The following is a 27,624-nucleotide window of genomic DNA, read 5'->3' as shown; positions in this document are numbered from 1 at the left end:
CCACTGGACATCATTCTTTGTAAGACAGCACTGCAGGGCTCCTACCAGACACGTGCACTGTCAAAGCATTTATGACAGTATTTCTCTTGTTCAGAATAAGAGGCTGAGTTGAAGAACAGGATGAAGGTACCAGGTACACCCACATGGTAAACAGCCCCCTCCATATATAGCACCCTTCCCCCCAGAGCAACAAAGACCCCTGACTGCGTGACTATGTGAAGAGCTGTTAGAGTGCAGGCGACAGGCGTTTGACCTCTGGATAACAGAGGGCACTGTCCGGGTGACGACCTTTGCCCTTATCGCTCCAGCCTCTGACCCTCTGCATTTTGTTCGAAGTAGGAACGATTTTTAAAAAATATATATTTCTTTATTTATTTTTATTATTATTATTATTATTATAATTTTTTGTAATCTAGAAAAATGCATCAACAGTAGCAGTAGTACCATTAAAGATTCAGCAAACATGGTGGCATATGTGTGTATGAATGTCACTGCAGAACATCCACAACATAACATGGAGTTCATAGCACAGTGTTCTGGTCATTTAGCCATTCTTTCAAAATTGCACCAGGACGTGAGAACATGCAAAGGCAAAACAAGCGTTAGAAAGGGGGAAGGGAACAATCCCTTTCTGCTGTGCCCAAGAGCAACTCAGGAGTCCAGATGGAATAAAGTTCTCTGCTCTACTTTTCTGGGGTCTCACACAAAGCAGTCCAGAGATATCCCATGTTTGAGAGCCACCCTGAAGCCAAAGGAAATGGGCATCAAGATGATTTTTCTCTTTTTTTAATGTGTGCCCATTGTAATCTACATTCTCTGTTTTATATTACTGGTACCATTGAGCCACAGGTTTAAAGACGACAGTTTGGCATCATCAGTCAGGCATCATGCCCCACTTTCGTGGCTGCTTCATCGATCTACTGCTGTGGCTGATGTGAAGAAGGGAGATGGAAGAAGCCATCACAGTCATTAAGGCTTTTCACTCAAAGACACGCCGGATGACATTAAAAAACAAAAACAAAAGTAACCTTGTGTTCTGAGGAGGTGTCTGTCACTCGGAGCCACTGGAGACGGAGGGATGCAGAGGTATGTGAACTTCTTCTGCGCCCCACACTTCTGGAGACGAGGGCAACCAGCCCATCCGGTTCCCGCAACCCCCAGAGAGAGGAAGAATGGCATCGTAGGGTCTGATGCATTCCATATGTTTTTAGGGGTTCAGGGGTACGCAGTTATGTATACACTCATTCTCTGTCCCCCCCCCCCCCTCATCACTCCTTCCTGTCTTCCTTTCCTCCCTCTCTCCTTATCTTCACCCCATTGTTGTTGCTCTCTCTCTCTCTCTCTCTCTCTCTCTCTCTCTCTCTCTCTCTCTATCTATCTCTCTCTCTCCCTATTTATCTCTCTCTCTCTCTATTTCTGTCTCTCTCTATTTATCTCTCTCTCTCTCTCTATTTATCTCTCTCTCTCTCTCTCTCTCCCTATTTATCTCTCTCTCTCTCTCTCTCTCTATTTATCTCTCTCTCTCTCTCTATTTCTCTCTCTCTCTCTCTATTTCTCTCTCTCTCTCTATTTATCTCTCTCTCTCTATTTCTCTCTCTCTCTCTCTCTATTTCTCTCTCTCTCTCTCTCTCTCTCGCTCTCTCTCTATTTATCTCTCTCTCTCTATTTCTCTCTCTCTCTCTCTCTCTCTCTCGCTCTCTCTCTCTATTTATCTCTCTCTCTCTATTTCTCTCTCTCTCTCTCTCTCTCTCTATTTATCTCTCTCTCTCTCTCTCTATTTATCTCTCTCTCTCACTCTCTCTCTCTCTATTTCTCTCTCTCTCTCTCTCTCTCTCTGTCTCTCTCTCTCTCTCTCTCTCTCTCTCTCTATTTCTCTCTCTCTCTCTCTCTCTCTCTATTTCTCTCTCTCTCTCTCTCTCTCTCTCTCTCTCTCTCTCTCTCTCTCTCTCTCTCTCTCTCTCTCTCTCTCTCTCTCCCTCTCTCAGGTTCCTGTCTGGGATTTAACAGAGAAGCCAGGGGCCTGATCAGGGGCCATTTTTTTCCCAACTGAATCGCTCAATTCTCTTTAGTCCATTCTCCATACAATGTCGCTGTCCACAACACCATTCCCCAAAATTGCTTCTGGATCATTAACATATTTGAGAAGAGGGGCAACATAACCAGAATCTCTCCTTTGTTATTGAAATCCAATCAGTATAGAATTGATTCCGGCTGTTGTGAGTCTAGAATGATGTCTGGCTCTGCTACAAACTCACTGAGAAACTGAATTAAGCAAATTTGATAAGACACAGCATACAAACCAGAATAGCATTTAACTGGATTAGGGAATTCTCACTACAAGTGAATGATTGCTATGTGAACCACACTGTCCCTGCACTAAAGTGGGAAGGACGGTTGTTTGTTGCAGTATGTCCATGTGCATAAGAATCAAGGCTCCGTTGTTTAATTTCTCCCGCTCAATAATATATACTATAACTGAACCCTGCTGCAATTATAGTTATAGTTTTATTTGCAGACTGATTTATCCTCATATTACAACAGAGGACCATGAACAACTGAGTGGTGCCTATTCCTTGCAGAAGTATTTTGGCTCTTCACTCCAGTACTTTTATGTATATCCTGCAATGGGTCTCACAAAGAAATTCACAAGCCTGGGAATGCAGTGTTTCTGGTTACTTTCAACCTGCCTGCTAAGGTACTTCAGATCCCAATAAGCAAGTCATGTACTAACATTACACTATTATATAGCTATATCTATATCTACATCTACATCTACATCTACATTTATCTATATCTGTCCTAAATGTCCCGTTTCCTTTATATGTAGACAGAATCCAACACCCATTAGAATCATGATTCAAAGCATGATGTCACTTTGCCAAGCCACATATGTATGGAACAAAACAGGACTCACTGACCACACACAATATAACATTAAATCCAGTGACACACAAGGTCTTTTGTCCAGCCGCACTCTGTATAATCTATTCTTCTTATGGTCATGGCAGTGTGCCCAGAGGGGAAAAAAGACTAAAAAGTCAGCTACTAGTAAAGCACTTTATATATGTCTGCGATATATGTTAGCCTTAAATGACTGTTGTGGAGGGACTTGTTACTAAGGATTCCAGAGCAGGATTGTGCTTGTCTGGTGAAGTCTGATTTAGGACCGGAGTGAACAGGAATACATAGCCTCATATTTTCAAAGTTTTTTTTTTCTGAAGGAGATCCTTGCAAACATGAATATATGGCAACTTTGGTCAAAATTAAACTCATTTTGCAATAACAAATGCAAAGAGCATGTCTAAGTGCTTGTAACTAAGCACACAGGTAATTAAGCATACAGGCGCGTGAAACTAAGCACACAAGTATTTAATATTCATGATTTCTGGTCATTTGGTTTAGTTCGTTTCGTTTCGTTTTCTTTAGTTGTCCTGGATAAAGTCCATCACCATCCTGGCCAAAAGAGTTCAGACACATTTCACTTAATATCCCCATACCTACTGCTGAATTACACGCTCTGCACTTTGACCTATTTGTTATTGTTTCATTTCAAGTCTAATGTACTGCAGCTGCCATAACAATTGCATCACTGTCCCATTACTTATAATCTACACCATATACATTATTTTAATATTACACACATAAACATATCCCTATTGATAGATATATAAAAACAAAATACTATCCTGGTTAAATACATTTGTTAGACGTGCTATGGAATTGTTAAACTTCGGAATTGTTAAACTTTTTTTTTTTACCTGTTTGCATTTAGTGTGACACATTTGGGAATTTAGTAACACATTTAGAGAGGCTCAATCGCACTCTAAGTCACTTCTCAGCAGTTGGTGCTCGTGCAGCTTTACACACTTCCAGTGGTGTCAAAACAAGCTGGAAAGTCAGTCCTCGGTGCAGACAGAAATAGAAAATGGCTTCAGCTGGGAATCGGCTTAGCCCTCAAAGCCGGCCTCGCTGCACTGATGTTGAAATGGGGAGGAGATAAAAGGGGGAGAGAACTAGATTCACTTACACTGCTCTGTAAAAAAGCTGGGAACAGCGTTGTCATGGCAACTGGGTTCATTTAACCGCCCCCAAACCCCACAAAGAAATACCCCCTCGAAAAAAAAAAGGACATTAAAAGGAATATAAAAAGAACGAGGAGATATGGAACCATTTATTTGTGGGTGCGAATCTGGCCCAGCTAGTGCAGACCCTTTCCTGTGCCTTTCGCCGTAGCGTCTGCCAGTGCTGGGAGGGTTTTAATGATGTCTGTTGGAATCAGATCCATCTGCTCATTATTTAGGCCTGGCCTAGCAGACAGCTCAAACAAAATCCTGATAAAGTGACTCCTCCCAGAGTTTCCTCTTTGAGGTAAGTGTTGTGGCTTCGCGATTAGGTACCAGAGGACTTGGTGTCATATATAGAGCTTTTTTTTTTTTTTATCATCACCCCCCACGCCCCCCCCCCCCCCCCCCCCCCCCCCCGGGCCTGCCTGGGATCAGACACTGGAGCTGCTTGCCAAAGCCACAAATTATAATACCAGATATGCAATGCAGGGGTGCCTTTCGGGAATTGAAGAAATGAAAATATGGATGTGAGTCACACTGAGGGACAGTGACTGCAGAAGGCCCAAGTGCCATCACTGCCGCACAACTCTACCGAACCGCTTGTGTTTCAGAACTCTGTCTGTCTCCGCAAAACTTGCCCCAAATGCACTCCATCTTCTTCCCAATGTCCCCCCATCTCCCCAATCACGAGTCTGCATCTGGAGGCCATGCATCCTTCAGATGACTTTGATGTTCTAGTGGTCTTGTCCTAGTAGGAGTGCTTACAGCAGAGTTGTGGGACGAGTTATAAGTAAGGAGGATCCGTTTCAAGGCAAGGTAGCAGAACCATGCAAACCTTTACAGGGGTCGTTGTTGAAAAGCCAAGGCCCAGTCGGCTTGAATCACCGTTAAACCGTTCAGACGTACCGATCTGAAAGCATCACCTGGCGTGTTCTCTTTAATGTCATTTCCTTTAAGAGATGGAGAAAAATGAGCCTGTAATGAATGAAGTCATCTCCAGCCTTGCAGCCTGTCCCAGTTCTGTGCTGCTCACAAATGTCCCACATTCCACGAGAGAAGCCCAACGTGCCAGGTAAGGCCAGCTGAGGCAGCACGACCTCCAGCCACTGGCCAAACCTTATTACATCTTATTAAAATTTGTCATACCCTTACAATATTTCAATGCTTAAAATGTTTTAAGTGGCATCTGCATTTAGTTTTTATTTGTGGCTTCGGCGAGTGCGTTGAGTAAATTGGCAGCAGTTATGTTTCGTTTGGAATAAGTCCCTGGTGCGTACTGCGCTCAGGTAAAGAATGGATGCCTGGTCATTTCAGCCGCTCTTGCCCTGGCCTGCATCTCAGAACGTGACTAGGTAGTTGCTTCACTGCGCATGCATACAGCACACCTTTCCTCTCTCCTTATATCTTTCCCAACCAGGTGGCTTTGTGGAACTGCAGTCTAATTAGAATTATGCAAATTAATAATCCAGTCAAACCAATCCTGAGGTGCTAACTAGTCACAGTATAATTATGCATTTGCACAAATAAATGTCACGTAACTGGCAGGGATGAAGCACATTTTAATACAATAATTTAGGTCTTCTTTTACTAGATATCCAGCAGAGAAGAAATAAGCAGTAGACTGTTTAGAGAAAGAAAGAGAGAATAGAGACAGAGAGAGGGAGAGAGAGATTGCTTGTCTTTGCCGTGCTGAACTTGGAGATGTTTCACAAGACTGTGGAAGGATTATATAGAAGTATATGTGTGCTCATTCTGAAAAGGTTTGGGATCTGAGTTTGAGTAAATAATTCACTTCCACAAACATTGGGAAGAGTCAAAATATCTAAATCAGGCTAGTACATACTTTTATCTTCACTATATCGACGCTAGTATGCTGTAAGATTAGTGTGCTAATAAGATTGTCTCTCCTCCAGTGCTCTGGCTGTTTAATGAGGCAGAGAGAAAGTAAGACTGGCATGCACGGAGCACTTGTCACTGGTTACACTCTAAATTCAAGCTGTCTTGTGTAAGGATGGGTACAGACAATAGACAAGCCAGATGCACCAGCACATTCCAACCAGCGTTGAAGGATTCTGTGCGAAATACAGATTTATGCATGTTGATTTGGTTTGTTTCCTCTTTGCCTTTTCACATCGTGTCCCAGTTAGCCTCTAACTAGAAGCTCTGGAGTAAGGTTGGTCTGACTCTAATCAGACAACACGCAACCTTGATTGTCTCGACTGCTGCGCTCCTGGATCCTGGGTAATGCAAACGCCACTCGCAGGACTGTAAATTATTCAAATTCGCCGGCCACGCTGGCTACGGCGCTGTGAGGTTCGCGCGACGCCGCGCAGCTGCGGCAGGACAGGGGGAAGGCGTCTGGGGATGCAGGACTCTGCGGGTATCGGCAGCAAAGGGAAGGCAAGCTGCGAGATCTGCTGATGCTCCTTTCATCTCCTCTGGCTGCAGATCAAGCAGCGCGTGCGGCGGGAGCTCCTCACCACCAACAAACCCCCCCACGCCTCCACCCCTCTCCCTTCATCTTCCTCTGAGCCGCTGACTGGTGGATGGCACTGATGTAGCCTAGGCCAACGCTGCCTTGTAGCAGTGAATACCTTCCATGCTTTTCTTCACACAGTTGCACTGCTGCCGGCCAATTTACAAGTTGACGATGAGACTGAACACGAGGAGGCAGGCCTGAAATTACCCAGATTTGTTGCGGGGGAAAAGCCTGATGTTATCAAACTCTGGCATGAAGCCTTTCCTGGGTTTTTAATGGTAAGAGCATGCAGAGTTTGCCCATCTGGCCAATCAGTGAGGCTTGTGCGCCTGAAAATGAGGAGTTGAATGACCCACTTGCATTTAGCTTAAACCCAGTAATAGCTTATTACTTCTTTATGGGTATTTAGTGTTAAATCTTACATTTGTACACACAGTCCCAAGTGTAAAACATAGGTCTTAATTTTACCAGTTGGTTATGGCTACAGAAGGATCTTTAGTTATATGAAACTACAAAAACAGCTGCACTGGCTCTTACTAGAAGAGTGTTACTAACATATATACTGCTGCGTTTGATTGGATAGGCTTATAACATTGCTGGTATTAAAAATTTGATTTTTTTTTTAAATACTGTGTATTAAGTTGAATGAACTAATCAATGAGGGATTAACATTCTTTTCATATGCACTAGAGTTCAGAAATAAAAACAATATGCTCTTGGTTGTGATGATGATAACAATGTTCGACAATAATGAGAGGCCATTAGCCTTTTAATAGTGACTTTAGCCTTGATTAGGCCCTAAATGTATAGCACAACCACTTGGTACTGGATGGAAGTGTCATTACCATAAAGATAACTCTGGTTTGCTGTCATCCACCATTCTGTGATCACCCCACACTGACTCACTGTAAAAACCTGAGACACTCAACTATAGTATTACATTAACCGTTTGATTCACCTAATTCCCTCATTTACATATGTGAGTCACATATGTGTAAAGTCTAATTAGGACGAATATTATTACCCAGTCCCAATCAGAGCACTCTGCACAAATTGCCGTGTTTCTGGTTATGTTTCATTTGTCTGTCTGGTAGGGCACAGCAAGTACACAGATGGGATCTCTAGAGATCACGAACAAAATGCCTACTGGTTTTCCACTGCAAGTATTTTGATTTAAGAACAGACAGACAATGCAGCATATAGGGAACAACCCAGAATTACCAGCAATCTGCTGATTCTGTAAAATGTTCCATGTCCCTAAGATGCTGCAGACCATGTCATGTTGAGGGAAAAAAGCTGAAAACTTTCCAGCTCTGACTTCTTTTAAGCCTAGGGATCCTTGTACAGTGTCTGAGTGAAACTCGACCCCTCAAAAAAGAGAGCAGGCCTATTATTCATTGCTTCTACTCAAGGAATATGGAGCAAAATTCAATTCAGGCACCACTGCGGGTGAAACAATCAGGAGCTTTCTGCAGGAGTGATGACAGACTGAAGAGCAAGGCTGCACTTTGGCCAGATTCTCAGCCTGCTGTGTTATTATCCAATCCTGTCATGGCAGAGACGACCAGCTCATTTATTCGGTGGTCAGAGGAACCTGTTGCCTGCTTGTGGAGTGACTTCACCAAAGGCTCCTTTCGAGCTCCACTTTGTTTTTAAAAAGCCAAAATATCAACTTTATGATATTTTGGCATAAATTATTTGATACCAAAATATCACCAAATGTATTGGTATAAATTTGTTCACCACATTTGTGTTGGTAAGTGCCATCTATATATGGGTAGATGAGTGGTTGTCAGACTGGTTTCACATCTATACACCTCTCAGTAAGGACTGTGCAAGCCACATCCTTACAATGCTGATCTCTGTTCTGTGGTGCAAGATTCTTTGCTTAAAGGTTCACAAGTCAGATTTCATGTTGCACAGACGTTTTCGGCTAACACTCAGTTTCGTTTTGCTGGGCAATGACAAAGATTCAAAAAGGTCTACGTTATGTATCACCACTTTTTCTTTACTTTAGTTTTGCAATTTAAATTTTAATGTCAATAGCCATATTAAATGTTTTGGTTCGTTTGTGTTCTTATTCGTTTAACCAATGTGTAATTAGTGGATTTCATGTTATGTATGCATTTTAGTTATGCTACTCCATTTCTCCCATCATTAAGCTCTTTCTCGTTTTGTTGTGTGCATCTTTTTTAAGACTTCACTTTGCAATAAAGAGCTGTTCCCTGACCGGAAATGGCATTCTGTGGGTTTTTTTTGCCACGCCGATGCTACATTGGCGTCAGAAGTGAGAGGCGGCCACCAGTCTACATCGACAGACTTGAGGGTGGGTAGAGAAGAAGACAGCACAGAGGAAAGGGGTCATCTCTGCTCCCTGCTGGAAGGGTCCAGCCAGCCAAAAGTGAGTCATCTGGCTGGGGAAGATGGGAAGGAAAGCAGCAGAGTCCGGCTGGCATCTGGCGACAGTGACAGCAAGCATCCGTACAGCTGCAGGTGGCCAGCCAGCCCTGCAGCCTGATGGTTGCCATCACTGCAACGCGCTGCTTGTGGATATGCTGCCGTTACAACGTGGCGACCTAGCAGCATTGACCACGGCACTCCAGCAATGTTTTGGGCAGGCGCGGGCAACGTTGTCGGTCAGGCAGCCGCCCCCGGGAGAGAGTGGACGAGCGTGCTGGCGGTGAAGGTGGGTTTGACAGGCTTACCCGGCACACGTAGGAAGAGTTAGTGCTGGAACACCTCCCGAACACGCCGGAGGAGCTGAGACGGCTCCGCACCAACCTCCCAGCAGCAACAGCCAAGGCAGTGATTTCTTAGCGAAAAGAAATCCGGCAGTGAAGAGTCAGGAGTTCAGTTGCTCGTGCAGAGAAACTTTGGAACCTTTTTTTTTTTTTTTTCTTAGCCAGAAAGAAGTCTTAACATCAGGGAGGCAGTTCAACAACACCGAAGTGTGATCAAACTTAAGCAGACAAAGAGAGACAGGAGGAGTAGATGAGGGAGGGGGATAGAGATGGAGAGGGTGGAGGAGCTCAGGGAGGCCTCAGATCAGAGCATGTGATCACCTCCTTACCTTGATGCCCGAATCCCAGGCAGTCAGCACGGCACGGAAGAGTTACAGAGACATTCGGGGAAAAAATGATAGAAGTGTAAACATGATAGAAAACAGCATCACAGAAACAACTGTCAGATACAATCGCAACATAAAACAAAAAGATATCATCTCCTTCACCCTGAGCAAGTGGCGGGTAGTGACTGGTGTTCCGGTGGCGCAGGAAAAAGGGACACGGTGCCAGTCCATGCTGCAAACTTCCGCAGGTGGAGATGGGAAAAAGACCACCGTCAGCCATGAAGACCGGCTGCCATCAGACTTTGGGTCATGTGCGGCGTAGGCGGGAAACAGCTCACTGCCCTCCTTCACACCGGCTCGTCACTGTTACAACCAGACGTGTCCCCCGTACCAAAAACGGAGGCTATAACCTGAAGGCTATACTATCTTCCATCAGGTGCATCCGAGTCGGCTCCCGGTCGCCGTGGCTGAGTGCTGCGTTCTGGCACGCGCCTATACAGGACACATGCGTGCTGGGCTTGGAGCTCCTCGCGGCGGCTAGCGCTGTGCACGGCCTCAAGGTACGCTCTCTACAATACCTCCATAATATGTTAATATGTTAATAATAACGAGGAACGTTACAGGTTTAGGAGACGGTGCATTTTCCAGCCAATCGTCCCACTAGGTTACATCGATAGCATGTTAATTCCTGTAATTTGACTAATTTATAGCATTCTAAATTATTCAAAGCAAACCACATACAATTATTTTATTTTTAATGCTTACAAACTTTTTTTCAGCAAAAAAAAAACCGAATGCGAATGCTTGCGACAGTGTTTAGTGATTCTGTCCGCGAAGTTAAAACAAACTCTTTCAAAATGTTGCCGGCGACCCTCTGGTCCGATTTGTGCATGCCTTTGCTCTCTGATCCAGATCCACACCCTCCTCCCGCGCACAAAACTCCATGACGGTGTTTAGCTCGCGCGCGCCTCGTACTTCACGCTCCCTATTGTGATGCTCCGGCTCGCGCTTTACGGTGACTTGGAGCGAGCGTACCGAAGGTGTCTGAAAAAGAAACGAACGCTGTCGCCGTTTTTGGATCCGGATTGTTAAAAAAAGTAGCAAATGATACAATGCATCGCTGCATTTTAGCGGCGCCGTTTAAGTCAGAAGAGTGGCGCTTCCTCCACGGACTTAGTTGAGGAGTGATCACTGAAGTTTGGCCCAGGAGCGGCTCCTAGTACTGCTCGGAGAATCAAGCCATCATGGCGAGACGTTCAAGGGCTGGATCCGCGCTTCTACCTCGGAGTTCCTTCTGGGCATGGAGTGGTCGTTCTCCCCTTTACCTTAATAATGTGAAGGTTTTTAGCTGCTGTTTTGTAGCCTTCGTGGGACTCTTCAGTGGACTCTGTGGCGCTGAAAGTGAGTTTTCGATCATGGAAGAAGCACAAGTTTTGGCCGTGCAAATGAAAAAACTGTCGGCTCAGGAATTAGGAGTTTTCACTATGCAGGTAACTAAACACTTTTGGTTTACGTTGTTGCTCCCGTCTCGTAGATCTTTGTTTCTAGGTGATGTTCTTGCAGCGTGCACAAGCCGGGAAGTGTCCGGACAGTGCAGCGGACCGTGCCGCAGGTCGTCAGATAGCACTTAGAGTTGTTTAATAGGCGACCTATCTGAAATGGAGCTTGGAGCCCAGTGGCCGTGGGGCTCAAACGCCTGCCTGCAGTATAAAAAAGTGGTGTGCGGTCGCGTTTTGAAGGCTTCGGATATTTTTGTGTGTTTTTTCTGGGTTGTGTGTGTTTGCTTTCCTTTACTCGCGCGTTCTTTCTGTGTACACTAGTTGCAATGGGAAGGACGCGTGCTTTGAAGTTTAATGCGCACTTCTTGGGCTACATTTAGGCAGTATGTTATAATCCAGATCTTTTGCAATATACTAAATTTCATTGGGTTTTTGGAAGTCTTTTGATTAAAAAAAAATCGAGTAATTTGGTAGATAAGAAAACAGCTTCTTAGATTTTGCCCCATGTCCTAGTCAGACGATCCTTTTTCCCGTATGTATAAGCGTACACCTTAGATACACAAGCAAACAGTACTTGCACAATTATGCCTAGCAATGAATCTTTTTATGTAAGGGTTTCAGTTTGTACTGCATGCAGACACTGTACAATGCATTGATATCCGTACTTGTAGATTTATTCATTAACGTGTACTGAACATAAATAAATAAAAGATAGTGGCATGAAGGAGTAGAAAAAATCTATACGTGATGATTCTAAAACAAAAATCTAGTCTGTTCGGTGGTGTATAGCGGGTCTGTAGATAAGCAAACCCTCTGAATTCTGCAAAAGTGAAATGGGGGGAATTGCTTTGGCTTTATAGACTGCACTTTTAAAATGGGCACCATGGATCATTTTTACACTCAATCAGGACTGTTGTGTAGGGGCAACGTTACAACCAAAAAGAGTCATCACCTTCATAGTTATTGGTTGATTTATTTTTCATTTTTTGGAAGAAAACTCGTTAATGTGTAAACAATGCTTAAAAACACCAGTCTTGGATCTTGCTCAAGGAATCGTAGGTAATGCTTGTTTTCAGAGTGTGTTTTTGAAACAAATGGCAGACTTTATGCGAGTGTAATGTGATGGGCGGCGGAGGGTTGTGCACTTATAGTGAATGGCCAAAGAGGTGCGGGGTGGGGGGGGGGATCAGTCCAAATGGCCTTTCATCTCTGTGAAAAGCTGTAGAAGACATCAGCATGTGAGAAGGGCCAACTCCCCTGCCTTCACGCTTCCTTTTCACACGTAGATGTTAATAATTTCTCTCTCTCGCTCAGGCGTACGCAGAGTCTCCATACGCACGCACACGCTCCCGTTTTCCCCTTAGATAATTTACAATAAATCGAATAAATGGTTTGATCATTTAGACAATTTTTTTTAAATGCTTGGGCAGCTGTTTTTGTATGTTTCAATGTCGAATTTGCAACTGTTGTAAAAAGCCGCTGGATTTTTTTTCCTGGAAAAAAGTTAATTTCAAACAGTTGTGTTAAATCGAGCTGTGTATTTAGACAGACCAGTTCCCCATGAACCCGGACTGTCTGCTTCCAGGTTAAATATTGCCGTGCCCAGGAAAACAGTTATGGTGAGGTTGCTTTGCCAGCATCTGGTCCACCTGAATTAGTCTCGCATAACGAGGCTGATCTCTCCCGTGGGGTGTTGTATCAATGCTACTGATCTTCCGAAGTCACATGAGATATAAGCTGACTTTTCCACACTTTTTTTTCCCCTGTCCGTAAATGTAGTATACTCTGCGAAATCTGAATGGGGGGAATATTGTAGGTCTGACTATTTATTAATATCTATAGTAGACTTTAGTGTATACATATACATATTTGGTTAAGTGCTTCTAATACCCTACAAGTCTTAAAATAATGTGTTTGAGTCTTTATTTGAAACTGATTAAAGACGATTAGTGTAAACTGGATTTTGAACCCTTTTGCGACATCACAATGTGAAATGTCCTGCAATAACCACGTTTATGTCTTTAAAATGATGCTTAACAGGATTCTGTACGAGTAACTCTATCAGGTTAAGTTCATCCACTCATCACTCGCCCTCAGGCTTCGGATCCGTGCCGCAGCACGCAATAATGCGGTCATTTTCTCTGTTTTTGTTTTGTTTTTTTATTTCTTCACCCCCGCCTGGTCAGTGGCAGGACCGGTGCAGAACCTCTCGGCGGCGTCGGTCCGTTTAGCCGGATTCCCCATTTCTCCCCACCTCTCGGTCTCATCCGCACACATCGCTCGCTAACCCACTTCATCACACGGGAACAACATGCTAGAACAAACTAGCGCTCTTCCAAGATTGAACAGAAACATCTTTTGGCATCTTTCACCTTTTTTGACTCGGAGAAAATCTATTATCTAAAGATGAAAGAAACTGAGAACCTAAAAATTCATAGATGAAAAGATATGTACAAGCATAGCTGATGCGTCAGCCTTTGGGTTAGCCAGGGTGGACCCCCCCCCCCCCCCACCACTCACTGGTGGAAATTAGTCCCGGTTTGGGGAGTTTATCCTGGGTGAAGTGGCCAATTGAGACTATCCCAGTGCAAAAAAAGCCTTGCAGCTAATGGCGGCACCATCCATCAACAGCTCCTCCAACACTGCTCTTCCTGGGTGGCAGGGTTTCCATGGCTTCCGCCTCCTCTCTGTTCCAGCAGTCACGCGGCTTAATATCTGCCGGGTTTAAGATTAACTCGGTTCCAGTGAGCGAGCGCTGGTTTCTCTGGGGCCTGTGTTTGGTGGCGGATGCTCATTACGCTTTGATTAAATACCTGTGGAGTATTTGTGCGGTGACTGCTCATTAACTTGGCCGCTGGGACCTTCTGATCTGTTCTCTCTTTGTTCCTCATGGTACCTTCCTGATGGGGAGGATTTAAAAAAAAAAAAAAAAAAAGTTTGAAATATGTTGGCTTCATGTCACATGGCCCTTTCCATGACCTTGCAGGGTGGAGCCTAACGAGAATCAAGGAATGAGTGTCAATGAGGGGAACCTCTCCCATGCTGACTGAGTCGATATGTAGCCGTACAGACTGCGATACAGAAGAGGCACTTCTCTTCTGGATTGCAGTTTCAATTAAAGATCGATTCAGTATAGTACAATGTATGAATTAGTGTGATACAATTGATATGTAATGTAGATGTAATTTCGGTTTAAATTGGCCCGATTTTTAGCAAGCAAAATAATTTGTATTAGATTTTTGGGGGGGATATTTTTAATGGTGAATAAGTCCAAATTAATTTATGAGTTTAAACATCTTTGGCCTTTTATTGTAATCTTTTAGCAAAGTGTGGTCTACTTTCTAAAAATTATAAGTTTTATATTTTATGTATTGCAAGAAAACATTTCAGAATATCAAAAGGGTATAAGATATTGACACATTGATTTATTTTTATACTAAATGTCACAGCTGAAAAATGACTCATGATCTTGAATTCATCGTTCACGAGCATGATAATTATTGTTGGATGTTTGGTATGTGCCCTGTACATCCTGGCCAGCATTGCAGTGTACAGAGATCTCTTTTTATTATTATTATTATTATTATATATATATATAAGAACAAATGTTTTAAAATGAATGCATTTCCGAGTCTTAAAGTAGACAAATCTCTACGTATGGAGGAGGAGGAGGTGCAGCTTCACAGCGTCTGGTGTGTCCTGCTACGCCGGTGGGCGCAGTCGTGCCCACTCTTCACCCTGGGTCAGGCAGCCCCACCCCCGTGCCGGAATAGCACAGAGTGCTTCGCGCCATCCGCCGGCGAAAACGCTGGGCTTGTGACGAAGGCCGCGCGGGCGGGTCTTCACAGCAGACCAAGGCAGCGGAGGACAGCAGCTACATGTTCGCACGTTGGCTGTGCCACTGCTACAGTGGGACCCTTATGGGTGTGGATATTATAGTTGGATAGCTTAGTGCAGCGTAGGGCTCCGCGAGGTTAAAAAACACTATGTTGCAATTATACCGCTTTTTATAGCGGTTGCAGTGCGCCACTTGCATACGACACTAGTGACTGGGATGGCACACACAACGAGGACGTGGTTGAAGACTGACCCGCTATTCCGGCTGATGTTCGTCCAGAGAGCTTGAGATTGGTCAGGATGCCAGTAGCCCTCTCACGCACAGGGCAAAACATTTTTTAAACCTTTAAAAAAAAAAAAAAAAAAAAGTTTTACAGTATTTTAAAGGCTATTGATTAACCATATTGTGTCACTTCTGAAGGAGCTGTTATGAGCAAGAATTGCAGCTAGACTCTCCCAAAGGCAAACCACTTTCCCATGGAGATGAGCCTGTTTTGAAAATGCATTTTTACCAAAATGTTAGCTGTAATTAACTGGCTGATTTTTGTCCGTTTAGGTTCTCTTTCTCTTACACGCGCACGCGCGCACTGGTGAATGCAGGATGTGTGGCCCCTAGCTTTTGTGTTGTGTTCTGACAGCCCTTTGTACGGAGCTGACCTGGGCCTGTATGGCGGTGCAGGGGTGGGCTAAAAAAGTGTGTGGGTGTGTCCCCGAGTGTGTGTTGCAGGTTTTGAGGGCCGGTTCAGCCCATACCTCTGTTTCAGTCTTTCCCTTGTTGAGTTCCCCTCCCCCTGCTGCTGCAGGACGGCAGGCCAACACCACAGCCCCCCTCCATGGCTCAGTGCCACTCTCCCACACCTCCCTAAGCCCACGGTCAGGTCATCGTCTGCCGCACCCATGGGTTTTCTGCATGGTGCAGACCAGTAAGAGTAATATCAGCATAATTTGGTAGTTCCGATCGGGCGTGACCTGGTTCACATGAGCGTGTGAGCAGGAGTGTCTTCAGTGCAGGGCCATGGAAGCCCAATGTGCCTGGCGGTGGGCCCAGCTGGGGGGCGGAGCCTTTGAAAGCCAGGCTGTGGGGGCTGGGAAAGTTGTGTTTTGAAAAGCTCCCGCGCTGCCGGCCGGCCGAGCGAAGCCCCCCCCCCCGGTCTTTGCAGCCAGGCCCGTTTCTTTGTCGTGAATAAATAAATAAACCCACTTCATTAATCCAGAATTCTCTCGGAAAGCTAGCTCTGTGCAGCAGACACCAGGGCATTTCTGTCATTGTGACTCGGCAACCCGCAGCCGTTCACTGAAACACAACGGGCTTCCCAAACCTGGGTTCCCAAACATCCACTCAGTACACCCTCTCTTTGAATAGCCCATGTTTTCCTTGGGACTGATTCGATCGGGGACGCGGGCAGTCCTAGCGCTGAAGTGGGACGTGGCAGATGATGCAGAAGGGAGAGGCTCCCATCGCACAGAGGACTGAGTTGTCGAACACTCCTGCTAAAAAAAACAAACGCCGTGCTCTCGTACGCTCCTGCATATATTGGGGCTGAATCATTGAATGGTTCTCACCCCGCGATTCAGCTCTGAAGTGCAGCGGTGAGCAGATCTCCGGTTTGCCCTTTGGCAGCAGTACATCTGATACCATGGGAGGGAATAGCAGCGTGAGAATTCCTCCCTCCCGATGTGGAGCTTTGTTTTCTGCCTGGGAAGAGGCGGCCACACAAAGAGACGCTATCCAACCTGAGGATCTGTCTCATTAGCTCCCCAGTGTTCTCCTGAATGCCCCACGCCACAGCCGTGAGTGTCCGCTGCTTGCTAGTCTCACATCCCCTCCGAAGAGTATGATGGGATCAGTTTTTTTACTCTCACGCGCCTGCGGGAACCCCATCTTTCCGTCTCTTTTTCTCCCGGTTCTTCCTCTCTCGCCTTTTCCACTTCTCCCTCCCTTTGCTAATGAGTCTGCGCGCTCAGTCGCCACCCCGCATGAAACAGGAAATGGCCTCAGATGTCCGAACTTCGACCCCGTCTGTCTGCTGGGAAGATGAAAGGGGCGGCGTAATTGCGCGTCCGGGAGGCTTTGAACCCGACGGCTGAATGCGGCGACGGCGCAGGAGGAGCAGGCCCCAGCTGGGTTTGAGTCTGGCCGCGTTGACGCTGGGCGCCGCCCGCCGTGGCGAGACCTTTTCCCCGCCCCGCCTCGCCGTTAACGCAACACCTGCGCTGGTGTGGCAGCTGTGGGCTGGCGCCACCAGATGCTGCACTTCACCTTGTTGACGTGGAAACATGAAAGTGGCCTCGAAGGTTGTTTGACAGTAGCTGGACCGTGCCGTGTGTGTGTGCGTGTGCGCGTAAAGTGAAGAGCATTGCCAAAGATGTCCATGTTTGTTTATTTACATCCCCCTGAGGCATGGTGGAGATGCTGGAGTGTGGTTTTATAGAAACTCGCTGGCCTTGGGTTGGGATCACAGGAGCAGTAACACTGATTTAATGCCTCATTTACTTGGGTTGTGTTGGTGTGTGTGGTTGTGTGTGTTGGGTGATCGTGGAGGGATATGAGTGTGCATGGGGAGGGTTGTGCACATGTAAGAAAGTCAGAGACATGCTCCATTCTTTTGATAGCACTACGTGCTTCTGCAGCTTGTTTGGCACTTGCAGTGTTGTGTGTGTGTGTGTTTGTTTGTGTGTGTGTGTGTGAAGGAGAGAACTGGTCCAGTGCCAGCGTGTCTCTTACAGGAGCTTTGGGGACAGCTTGCCGGGTCTCTGGCGACCGCTCAAAGGAAAGCCGTGTAATGAACGATTGAGAGATGGTGCCCCAGAGCACTGTGGGAATGCAGGTAGCCTCGAGAGCACACGCATCCTGCCTGAATGGATGTCCTAACACGAATATATTTAGGGCTTTCCAACGTGGTGCCGTGGACGCACACGTGCTTCAATTCTGACATTTAATGGCATTTGGAGTTTGTGTAATGTCAAGGGAATTTCACTGGGTCATTTGGGCAATAGAATATAAAAGCCCTTTTATAATTCTCTCTTCTTCAAAATCTACATTTTTCATCGACACACAAAAGTAAATGTTACACTTTTAATGAAAACACACTGCTAAATGAGTGACGGTCTTTGCTCATTTTTCCTACATATACATCAAGATCAGAATTGCTTTCTCGAGCTCCTGTCTTCACTTGCTAAGAGAAGCACGGAGCGTGCTGTTGAGAGGTTTAACTCGGGCCTGTGTGATGTGCTGTCTTTGGAACATCACTGCTACAGCTATGCATTATTAATGGGTTTGTACCAGCCTTGATAGTCCATGCATTTTAATTTTGCCGACCAGCTGACATTTAGTGTGGCAGAACGCTCATGTTCTTCAATATGCTATAGATATGTGGGGATATATTTGAGAAGCTGCTATGTGATAACAGTGTAATTAGTTTATTGCACAGAAAATATTTGCTTGGCTCAACTCACTATATTAATAATAATAATAATAATAATAATAATAATAATACTTATATAAAATATATATATATATATATATATATATATATACACACACACACACGTATGTATGTATATGTGTGTGTTGTGTTTTTTATATATATATATATATATATGTATGTGTGTGTGTGTGTGTGAACATGTAAAGTATTCACCATTTTGTCTTATATTAAAGTGTTATATGTCATCGGATTATCAATTAAAAACATAACATTTCAAAAAATGACTTCTGTACCAGATGAGAGTGGTCAGGACGTTGGTGAGGTCCATAAGTCCCTATTTCCTTGACTGAAACCCCTCCTAGCATCCTTGCAGCCCTCTCCTCAAGTAAATATGTATATAATAGTGCAAGGATTATATATATATATATATATATATATTTATATATATTGTGTGTACACACACACACACACACACCAAACTTTTATTGGAATGTACTACTGCGCTCTTCAGAGGGGTTTTTCCTCCTTCAGTTTCAGGTCATTAGTTTTTGTTTGGATCTGTCTGCAAGTGTGCTTTTATTAGGCTAGTTAGTTTATCACGCTGCATGACTGAGAATTTCCCGGCTGCTCTCATCGCGCCCGTAACCTCTGTCCGTGGCCCTCCCCGCATTCTGTCAGGTGATGCTGCTTGTTTGTTTGGAATGTCTGCCCTTCAGAGGGGCAGGAAGACTGTGCCAAAACTAACCGTCAAATTCCTGAAATGCGAGACGAGGAGGTTTTTTTTTTTTTTTCCCGTCTCAAAGAGTTTGAGATGAATCCGAGCACATTTCTGTGTGGAAGCGTCAGCAGTCCGTCAGCAGCCGCAGAGGAAAACGGGCTAAAATCTGACACCAAATATGCCTCAGACTTGACTCGCATGTCAGTGGGAGGCGCGTAGTATTCCCCAGAACTCCCCGAGCATTTAACACAGTCACGAAGCGCATTAAATGCAGTCAGAAGCCTACAAACAAAAATGAGTTTTAATGTGCCCAGTTTTCATTCAGAGCTTCCGTATGGGTCGGCACTGTTAATAAAAGTGTTGACTCTCTTTTCAGAGTTTGCAAATAAGTGTAATTAGCCACGGAGGCTAAAGTGCAGGGGTGGTAATGACGCCCTGATATTGCACGGCTATTGCGTAGAACCTTTTGCGTTTTTGTTTTTGTTTTTTCAGTCAGTCTTTTCTTTTCACCAACAGGAGGAAGTTTTTTTTTTTTGTTGTTTTTTTTTCACTCCTTGGGTTGGATTTAGCAAAAATGTGGTATGATTCTTGAACGCATTTTCACAGTGCAAACCATTTTGGTTTTCTCAGGTTGGCAGTAGTGCCTCATAAAAACAGCTATGTGTAACACCGTGTACAATGGCTTTATTCGAAATCTACAAAAAATAAACCGAGGATGACGAAGATGGAAAAGGAGATGCCAAAGAAAATAAGTAATGAATAAATAAATGTTTATATACTCTCTACAACTCCTCAAGATTTGGGTGCTGTTCAGAGGTATGCTCAGAAAAGTATACAGTGAAATTATTTACTTCACAACTGAAAATATACTGTTTCATCACTCACCCATATTGATTACATACTGCTGCATATATATACCGTGCGGGTGTGTGCATGCGTGTGTGTGATTGTGTGTGTGTGTGTGCAGGCACCCTTACCGTCATGATTGCTTGAGGCTCCATGGAAGGTCCATTTCTCTTGATCTCCTCTTCCCCTCATCACTGCAGTCCTTTGGCCTGGGGGGCCTAAGCAGTGCTCTGGCATGAGAGCCTCTGATGTTTCCGGTCTGCCTGTGCTGAATGAACCGTGCCAGGGCACCGTGGGCCCCTGCACTCACCCTCTGCTCCTGCCTGCAGGCAGGGACCCTGGCCGCGCCCCAGCGCTCGAGCCCCGGACCGATGGGGCTCTGTCCCCCCCGCAGTGCGGCTAACAGCGGGCTCGTTGGAGGGGCTCTTCGGAGGATGCGCAGTGTGCAGGGCACATGAATGAACAGAGCACGCTGAGCTGGGTTAATAAAAACACGCCCATTTACATCAAAGCAGGGCTTCGCCTACTAGAAATGTCGGGGACTAATAAGATTTGAGAAAGACCTCATCAGTCTCCGTGCCTTGCTTGCCTAAGAATCGAGCATGTTAACACAGTTGTCGTGCATTCTGGTTTACGCCATCCTGCCAACAGGAGCATTGTTCTGCCAGCGCTGAACATCAATGCCATGGTTGTGCAAGACCGAGCCGTAGAGACCGCCTACGCAGGCCCGCAGGTTCACGGGCCAGGCACAGAACCGCCTGTTACTGCTTCTAACAAGGCTTTCTTGTTTTATCTGTTGTTTTATTTATCATTACATTTTTTATGGCCAACAATTCTAGGGCTTAAAGGCCTTGAGAATACTTAGTCATGCCTTGGTCCTTCACCGCCATCACAGCGGATGCTCTCGGCTACCCAAGCCAGGACACTTTCTCCCAGATGCTTTCCTAGTCACCACAAGGGCACCAGCTAAAAGCCGGGCCTTCTTCCTTTCAAGCAAACCTTGCTCCTGTCTTCTTCGCGCAGATGATGGGGGCTTATCATCGAGAGTTTATTCACTGCCGAATGAGCTCAGCCCATTTGGCAAGTCTCGGGCGTTTCTTTTTTTCTCGTTTATCCAATGTAACTTCAATGACCCCGGTCTTCCCTTGCTTGGCATAGCCCAGTGAAGGAGGGTGTGTGTGTGTGTGTGTGTGATTGTAAATAGATGTGATCCACAAAGAACCTCACCTATCCAGAGCAGAGTTGTCTTTGGTGGTGTGGAGAAGAGATCTGCATTACGGCTGAGGGACTTGCAGGCTTCCATCTAAAGCTGCAGGCTTCGTCTGCCCTACAGTCTTGCTCTCCTAGCTGTTCAGAGACAACAGGATGAAGATCTTTGAAAATTCTTCACACACGTCACTCTAGAAATGACCTCACTCTCCGTTTACGGTAAAAGGGGCCCCACTCAGGCCCCGCCGGCTGATTTTATGGGAGCCCACATGTTCCAGGTGTTGTGACTGGATTAGCGCAGAAGCCGCTTAACGTGGCGAAATCGTTCGTCCTGAATTGAAAGGCCACCCTTCGCCAGTGCCCCGTGTGTTCCTTGGCAGGCCAGCCCTGAAACGGGCCCCTTAACAAGCCTTCGGACACAGCCCAAACGCCTTGTTCCAGTAAACTCAAACATTCGTTTCCTGAGCTGTTCGAGTCAAGTCACACACTTCGTGTGCTGAAGTAAACCCCGCGCTCCCTTGATATATAGGCTCTTTGCTTCATCCACATTGGGTGCTGGTGGAAATATCCATGCCGCTATTCATCGCCGGCTCTGCGCTGGGGGCGTGGGGGAGCCCTGCCCGTCCCACCTTTTCATCCCCCACACTGTGATCTCCCGCGTTCCCGCCACATGGCTTAGAAGCGCCGCACTCGAAGTGCCACTCCGGATGCGTTCGGCTCCGCATCCGTGGCTTGTGACCGGGCGCAGTGGGTGGTGCTCCATGGCACAAATCCTGCCATCTGCGGGCAACTGGATCCTGTTTGAGAGGGCCGGAGAGGTGCTGCATTGGTCCCAGTTTGGGCGTTTTGTTTTAATTTCTTTGGAAGGTTTCGGTCAGTAAATCCATAAAATGTTCAGTATATGGCCAGGTCTATGATCCTGTATTTCACCATCACCCCTGTGATTGCTGGCCTGCAGTATATTAAATCTCATGGTGAACCCTTGGGTTTGATAATTAAAGACCACAAAAGATACACTCGCTTGGACCCAAATTAAATTTTGTCAAAATGTTGCCTGTCATCACTTATCCGGTTTGTCTGAGATTGGTCAGAATGTTCAGAGCGTGGGGGGGGTTTCATTGTTAGGAAGGTAATTTAAATATTTCAGCCTCGCCGATCTCAGTATTGTGATCAACAACTTGTGTATCGTGCAGCTCCAGTGGCCAGTTAGTCCCAGGCTGGAGCAGACAGCAGTGAAAATGTCAGTGGCTCCATTTCCCTGGATCCACAGACGATCTCTGGGAGCATTGTGAACTAGCATCTCCCTCTCCCTCTCTCTCTCTCTCTCTCTCTCCCTCTCTCTCTCTCTCTCTCTCTCTCTCTCTCTCTCTCTCTCTCTCTCTCTCTCCCCCTCCTCCTCTCTCCCCCTCACAGCAGACAGGTTCTGTGTACCTCCATAATCTCCATGTGCCCCCAGAGTAGACCTCACGGAGCTGGGCCCACATTCACCCCGGCTTTCCCTGGGAGGCCGTTGTGCACGGCGCTCTAATTTTAGATGAAAGACTGGCAGGGCTTCCGTCTCTGGGCCTCAGTACTGCATACCCATACTGCAGATAAGGCTTCCACACGGAGGTACTTGGGTCCACTGGACACACGCTGACCTGGTCTTGCTAAAGGAGTATTTTCCCATTTACACGAGCCGAAAATCAGGAGCGGACAAACCCGAAGGTTTGAGGTGCGATCGTGCCATTTCTCTTCCCTCGAACATCCATCGCACGCACAATCCTGCTGTGCAAAGAAACTGACCAGCAAACTCGTATTCAAGCCATAGTTTTGCCTCTCTGACAAGTTCTCTTCTTTCTTCCCCGGGCCAAGCCGTGGATCAGACGCGCCGAAAGTCCCACAGCCAGAGCGTGTGTGTGTGTGGGGGGGTGACGGTAATAAAACACCCAGCCCTCTCAACTGGGCCCATTGTTATTTGGGCCCCCTTCACATGTGGAAACCATTATATCCTGTCCGCCGGACTGAAAGAAAACAGGGCCGTCGCGAGCTGGAGATCTCCTCCAGATCCCGCCTCTGTGACCTAGTCTCTCAGCGGGCCCCGCCGTATTTTCACAAAGAGGTTTTGTTATTGCAGGGCCCCCGTCTTGGCGGGGACTCCCCTCCCACTCGGGCCGTCCCGGCGGGTTTCTTCGGGCTGCAGTGAGTTGGACCGGCTCACTTAGTGCGGGGCCTTACACGTTCGCATTCTCCTTCCTCTCAGATGTCCTAGCCAGCCGCTGGGCCAAGGAGCACCGGAGTTCAGGGCCTTGAAATTTTACAATGCTTTGCACAATGTACTCAAACACTGTTTTGTTTGTGGTACTTGCTCGTTTCCTTGGAAACAGTCTTCATTGTACCAGGCTTGTCTTTTTTTCCCTCTCTTTTTTCCAGGGTAATGATAAACTAGGAGTTTTTACCATAAATATTGAAACAGCTCGTGCACCGTTAACGTTATAGTGGCTTCGCTTTTTTCCACTTTTTAAGCAGAAACGTTTTTCTTCTTTCTGCGTGCCGTGCAGGTTTCTCCCCCTCTCTCTCGAGCACACACCCGCCACGCTGACACGCTGGTAAGCTTGGACCTGCAGCTCCGCGCTTCAGAGGACTTTGGCTCCTGCCTGTGTTTGCTGGGGGCACAGTAAATGACTTGGTACGATGCAGGATTAGCAAACTCATTTTCTGCTCTCTGCCTTTAAACTAGATCAAGTTTTGGCAAGCAGCATCAAGCATTCATTTAATTAACAGACTGCTCAAAGCTCAGCAGGCAACAAATGAAGGACGGTATGTCATTTAGGATTATGTTTTTGATATCTGTGTGTGAGTGTCGGGGATGGGGGGGTTTGCGGGGGGACGTAGGGGTTTTTTCCTCTGTTCCCTGTCTCTGTATAACGTGCAACACCATTCCTGCCGGAGATTTTGTGACTGAGAAACTATTTACTGCCCGCATGGAAAAGAAATAAAATACTTTTATGATGTTATAAAAGTATATTGTCATTATGTTTAGTCCAGATATCATTGAAAAGACACCGAACAGTGCTTTACTTGGATTCATATCCAGGTGCAGTGCCAAATTCAATTTTTTTTACTGCTCAGAGACAGAGCGTGTGCATGTGTGTGTGTGTGTGTGTGTGTGTGCGTGCGTGTGTGTGTGTGTGTGTGTGTGTGCGTGGGAGGGAGCGAGACAGAATATGAAATGGCAAGAAATAGAAAAATCACATCAGAGGCAAAGCAAAGGGTGCTTCATTCTAGGCCTCCGGGCTTTATAGTGCAACGAGGGCATGGCTGGTGGGCGGGGTACCTGCAGCTTCACATCAGCCCGGACTCCTGCCTTGCGTTCTCTGGGCTTTCATCTGTTCTCGGCGTGAGCTCAGCCAGCCCAATCCTGCCCCAGCAGCAAGGCGCTGCCGTGTGACTCTCCACCGACGACACAGGCGGCTCCAGACGGGGCGGCCGCCTGCCGCGCAGACCGATACCGTTGGTGCATATACGCCCGTTTAGGAGACCGTGTGTTTACCGGGGACACAGCAGAAACAGAAAAATGCCATTGTATCGATCAGATATAAATATATATACGGCCAAGTGACCACACGTGTATGTGCGTTTCTTAGTGGCCCGTTTTTTAAAACGACCATTGCCATTTCTCAGGCAACACTGTCTGCCTATGTCTGAAGGAATAAATGTTTCATGTCGGATATTGTCTTCTGTGACCCCGTTGATTCTTAGTAAGACAGCATTTCCAAAGTTGAGCACACCAGCGGCCCACGTTTAAACTCGCCGTGCGAGTGCGCACTACGACCCGAGCCCTGGTACCGGGAGGGCGGGGCCGTGGAGCGCTGGGGGAGGAGTCATCGAGCGGCTCAGCCCTGTGTCCACCACTGTGGACTAAAGAGAGGATTAGTGCACCTTCCTTTCCTGCTGCATTGTGCGTGCAAACCCTTTCGCTTGCTCGTACAATCCCAATTTAATGAGGATTATCTGCACGGGCTCTTGCCTTTGAAGATGGATGAATTGCTAATGGGTTTATCCCCGTCCTTGGGGGTGGTTCAGCAGTGGCGAGGTAGAACCCCAGCATTGGGCTGTGAGCTGCACGAAGCAATTCCCCTTCACACACACACACACACACACACACACACACACACACACACACACACACACACACACACCAAGGCCCTCTCTTTACGTGCCTAAAGAGGAGCTGCAGTGATGATGGGTGATGATTTGCTGCGCCTTATTGGAGCCCTGCCCACTGAACGCCTGCTGAACCCCAAAGTCTGCGCCTTGGTGGGCCACGTCTGTTCCTCCGTGACGGGTTGGGGGGGGTTGGTGGTGGTGGTGGTGTAAAGCGGGAGCAGTTGGAGGCGACGTTGATGGCAGTCTTGCCATAATAAGGCTCCCCACAGAGGGCTTAGTTTGAGTGGGTCTCCCCCGCCACGCCCCCGTTGAAAGGAAGGCAGAGGCTCGGCGAGCCCGGATCAAGGGCAGAGCGAGGTGCAGCCATTTCAGACATCTACTCAGGCGCGGTTCAGATTAACCCCGGGGTCGAGGAGTTTAATAAGCACCCTGGACATCATACACCGAGCCAGAGCAGCTGCAGACACTACAGCCCTCCGTGGGTCTCTCGCCAGTCCACAGATTTTTGTTTTTGTTTAGTGTTTGTGGCTGGTTGGGTGGTGGTGGTGGTGGTGGTGGTTGTTTTTAGAATGTAAGGAAAACTAGGTGGATTTGGTCCAATTTCAAATTTCAAAAAATTCTGGCTTTGGCATGTATAACTGCTTCTTAATATCAGTGACGTTTCACTAGACGATACGAACTATATGAACGATGTACTTCTGGTGCCTGGTAGGCATTACATGGGTAAACACTTCGCGAGCGTTCCATGTAAGCTACTGCTGGATTGCAGCTGATATTATGATAACATTTAGCATGTGATCTATTGCACAGATCCAGATTCATGGATTATAGGGCACGGTCTCCAGTCTGGCATTTCCCGCCGCCTGAACGTCCTCCTGGAAGTTCAAGGACCTTCTTCACAGCCCTTTCCCCAGCTCTGCTCAGGGCTCTCTGGTTTCAAGCTGTGAAATTCCTCCCTGACGTAGCCATAACTGTGAAAGCCATCAGAGCCGCTCGAGGGGAGACTGAGCGCCAGCCGCTCTCTGTGCTTGTTTGTGTGACTTTTACAAGAGGGCTCAGAAAGTTTACAGCGTCAAGCCAGCCCCTTCCTAAACACAGAAGAGCCGCGCGGGAGCTCGTTTGCGTCGCACACTGGCTGGTCGGAGCCTGTTCTCGCTGATGACAACTTTCCTCTGCTGTGCCGTAACCCCCCGCCCCCGCCCCGTGCTGCGGTTCTAGCGTTTGTTGTGACACCGTGTGTTGTTCGCGTTGCCATGGTAATAATACGAGTGCTGACTGAATGTTCTTGTTTGCATTTAGCTGCTAAGCATGTTGGGTAACACTCACCCCTTTCAGATGGGCGTGGGGCCCAGAGCAGTAGAGCGCAGTGACAGAGTGACAGAGTGCGTGAGCTCGGCGTGAAACACCTGCTGACTGCTCTAAGGAAATGTTGACTCTCTGTAATCCCAACTGGCATGGCGAGCCGTGGTTTAAGGCTGACGGCTGTGCCCGCGAGACCCATTTCACGTCTGAGAGTCATGCGGAAGATTAGAAGTGGAAAAGAGAGGTTTTTTTAGTTTGCTTATTTAATGTGGGTTTTTTTTGTAGGTCAGTTTTTGTGATGTAACCTTCTGGAGTAAGTTTAGACTTAAAGGAGATGCTTCTTTTTTTTTTTAAAGGTGTTTAAAGAGTAGAGGTTGATGTCGGATTTGACTTGCTGTAAAAAAAAAAAAAAAAAAAAAAAGGTTTGTGCATTGACTGAAGGCTTCCAGACCATAGCAGAGTATGAGGTGTGTTTGCGCAGAACTCCTGTGCACCTTTGCTGTCTGTTCGTAATTACATCAGATTTTACTTTTAAAAGAAAACCATAATTAGGGAAAATGACTTAAACAGACATAAATAGGGAAAATTGACCATTTGCTTTGAAATGTTTCTACTGAGGAGCACCTGATTTCTCATTTTTACTCGCGTCACATTTCACTCAGGGCCTCAGGTAAGTTACTCTTAGAGAAGGTTATTTGGTCTGAAATATTAAAAAAGATAGATGGATATCAAATGTTTTCAAATTCTGCAATTTAATGAATTCAGTCTAATAATGATAATAGCTATTTTACCCCTTATCCAAAGATAAACACTTTAAGGAATAGTGCTTTCATTCTAAAATGGGCACTTTAAAAGTGAAAAATTGCCAGTGACACTCCTGCTCCCAATATTATGTTATACAGGATGCAAAAAAGTGTTGTTGGCCTTTGTTCCCAATAGCAGATGACATGCGGTTTTGCAGTTTGCTGTACAAGGAGATCAGTTTGGATTTTATTTTGCCATTTCATTCGACTTAATTTGAAGTTT

General features: G+C 46.3%; 1 protein-coding gene across 4 annotated transcripts in view; it reads left to right on the top strand.

The window, feature by feature from the left end:
* The first annotated feature begins 10,500 nt into the window (after window positions 1-10,500).
* The window catches only part of cachd1 (cache domain containing 1), a 52,383-nt gene continuing 35,259 nt past the window's right edge, over window positions 10,501-27,624 (top strand). Inside the window, exon 1 of one of the 4 annotated variants that reach the window (XM_035524640.2) lies at window positions 10,501-11,100. In XM_035524640.2, coding sequence (XP_035380533.1) covers window positions 10,855-11,100 — 246 coding nt within the window. In that variant the 5' untranslated portion in view covers window positions 10,501-10,854. Of the gene's footprint in view, window positions 11,101-26,596; window positions 27,066-27,624 lie in introns of those variants that run through there. The other 3 variants (XM_081717155.1, XM_081717154.1, XM_027032022.3) reach the window with 3 other exon arrangements.

The sequence above is a fragment of the Electrophorus electricus genome, chromosome 7 (assembly GCF_041902795.1).
Source record: "Electrophorus electricus isolate QZ-2024a chromosome 7, ASM4190279v1, whole genome shotgun sequence".
NCBI lineage: Eukaryota > Metazoa > Chordata > Actinopteri > Gymnotiformes > Gymnotidae > Electrophorus > Electrophorus electricus.
Note: the sequence above shows the minus strand (reverse complement) of the source record. Positions and strands in the feature narration are given on the sequence as shown.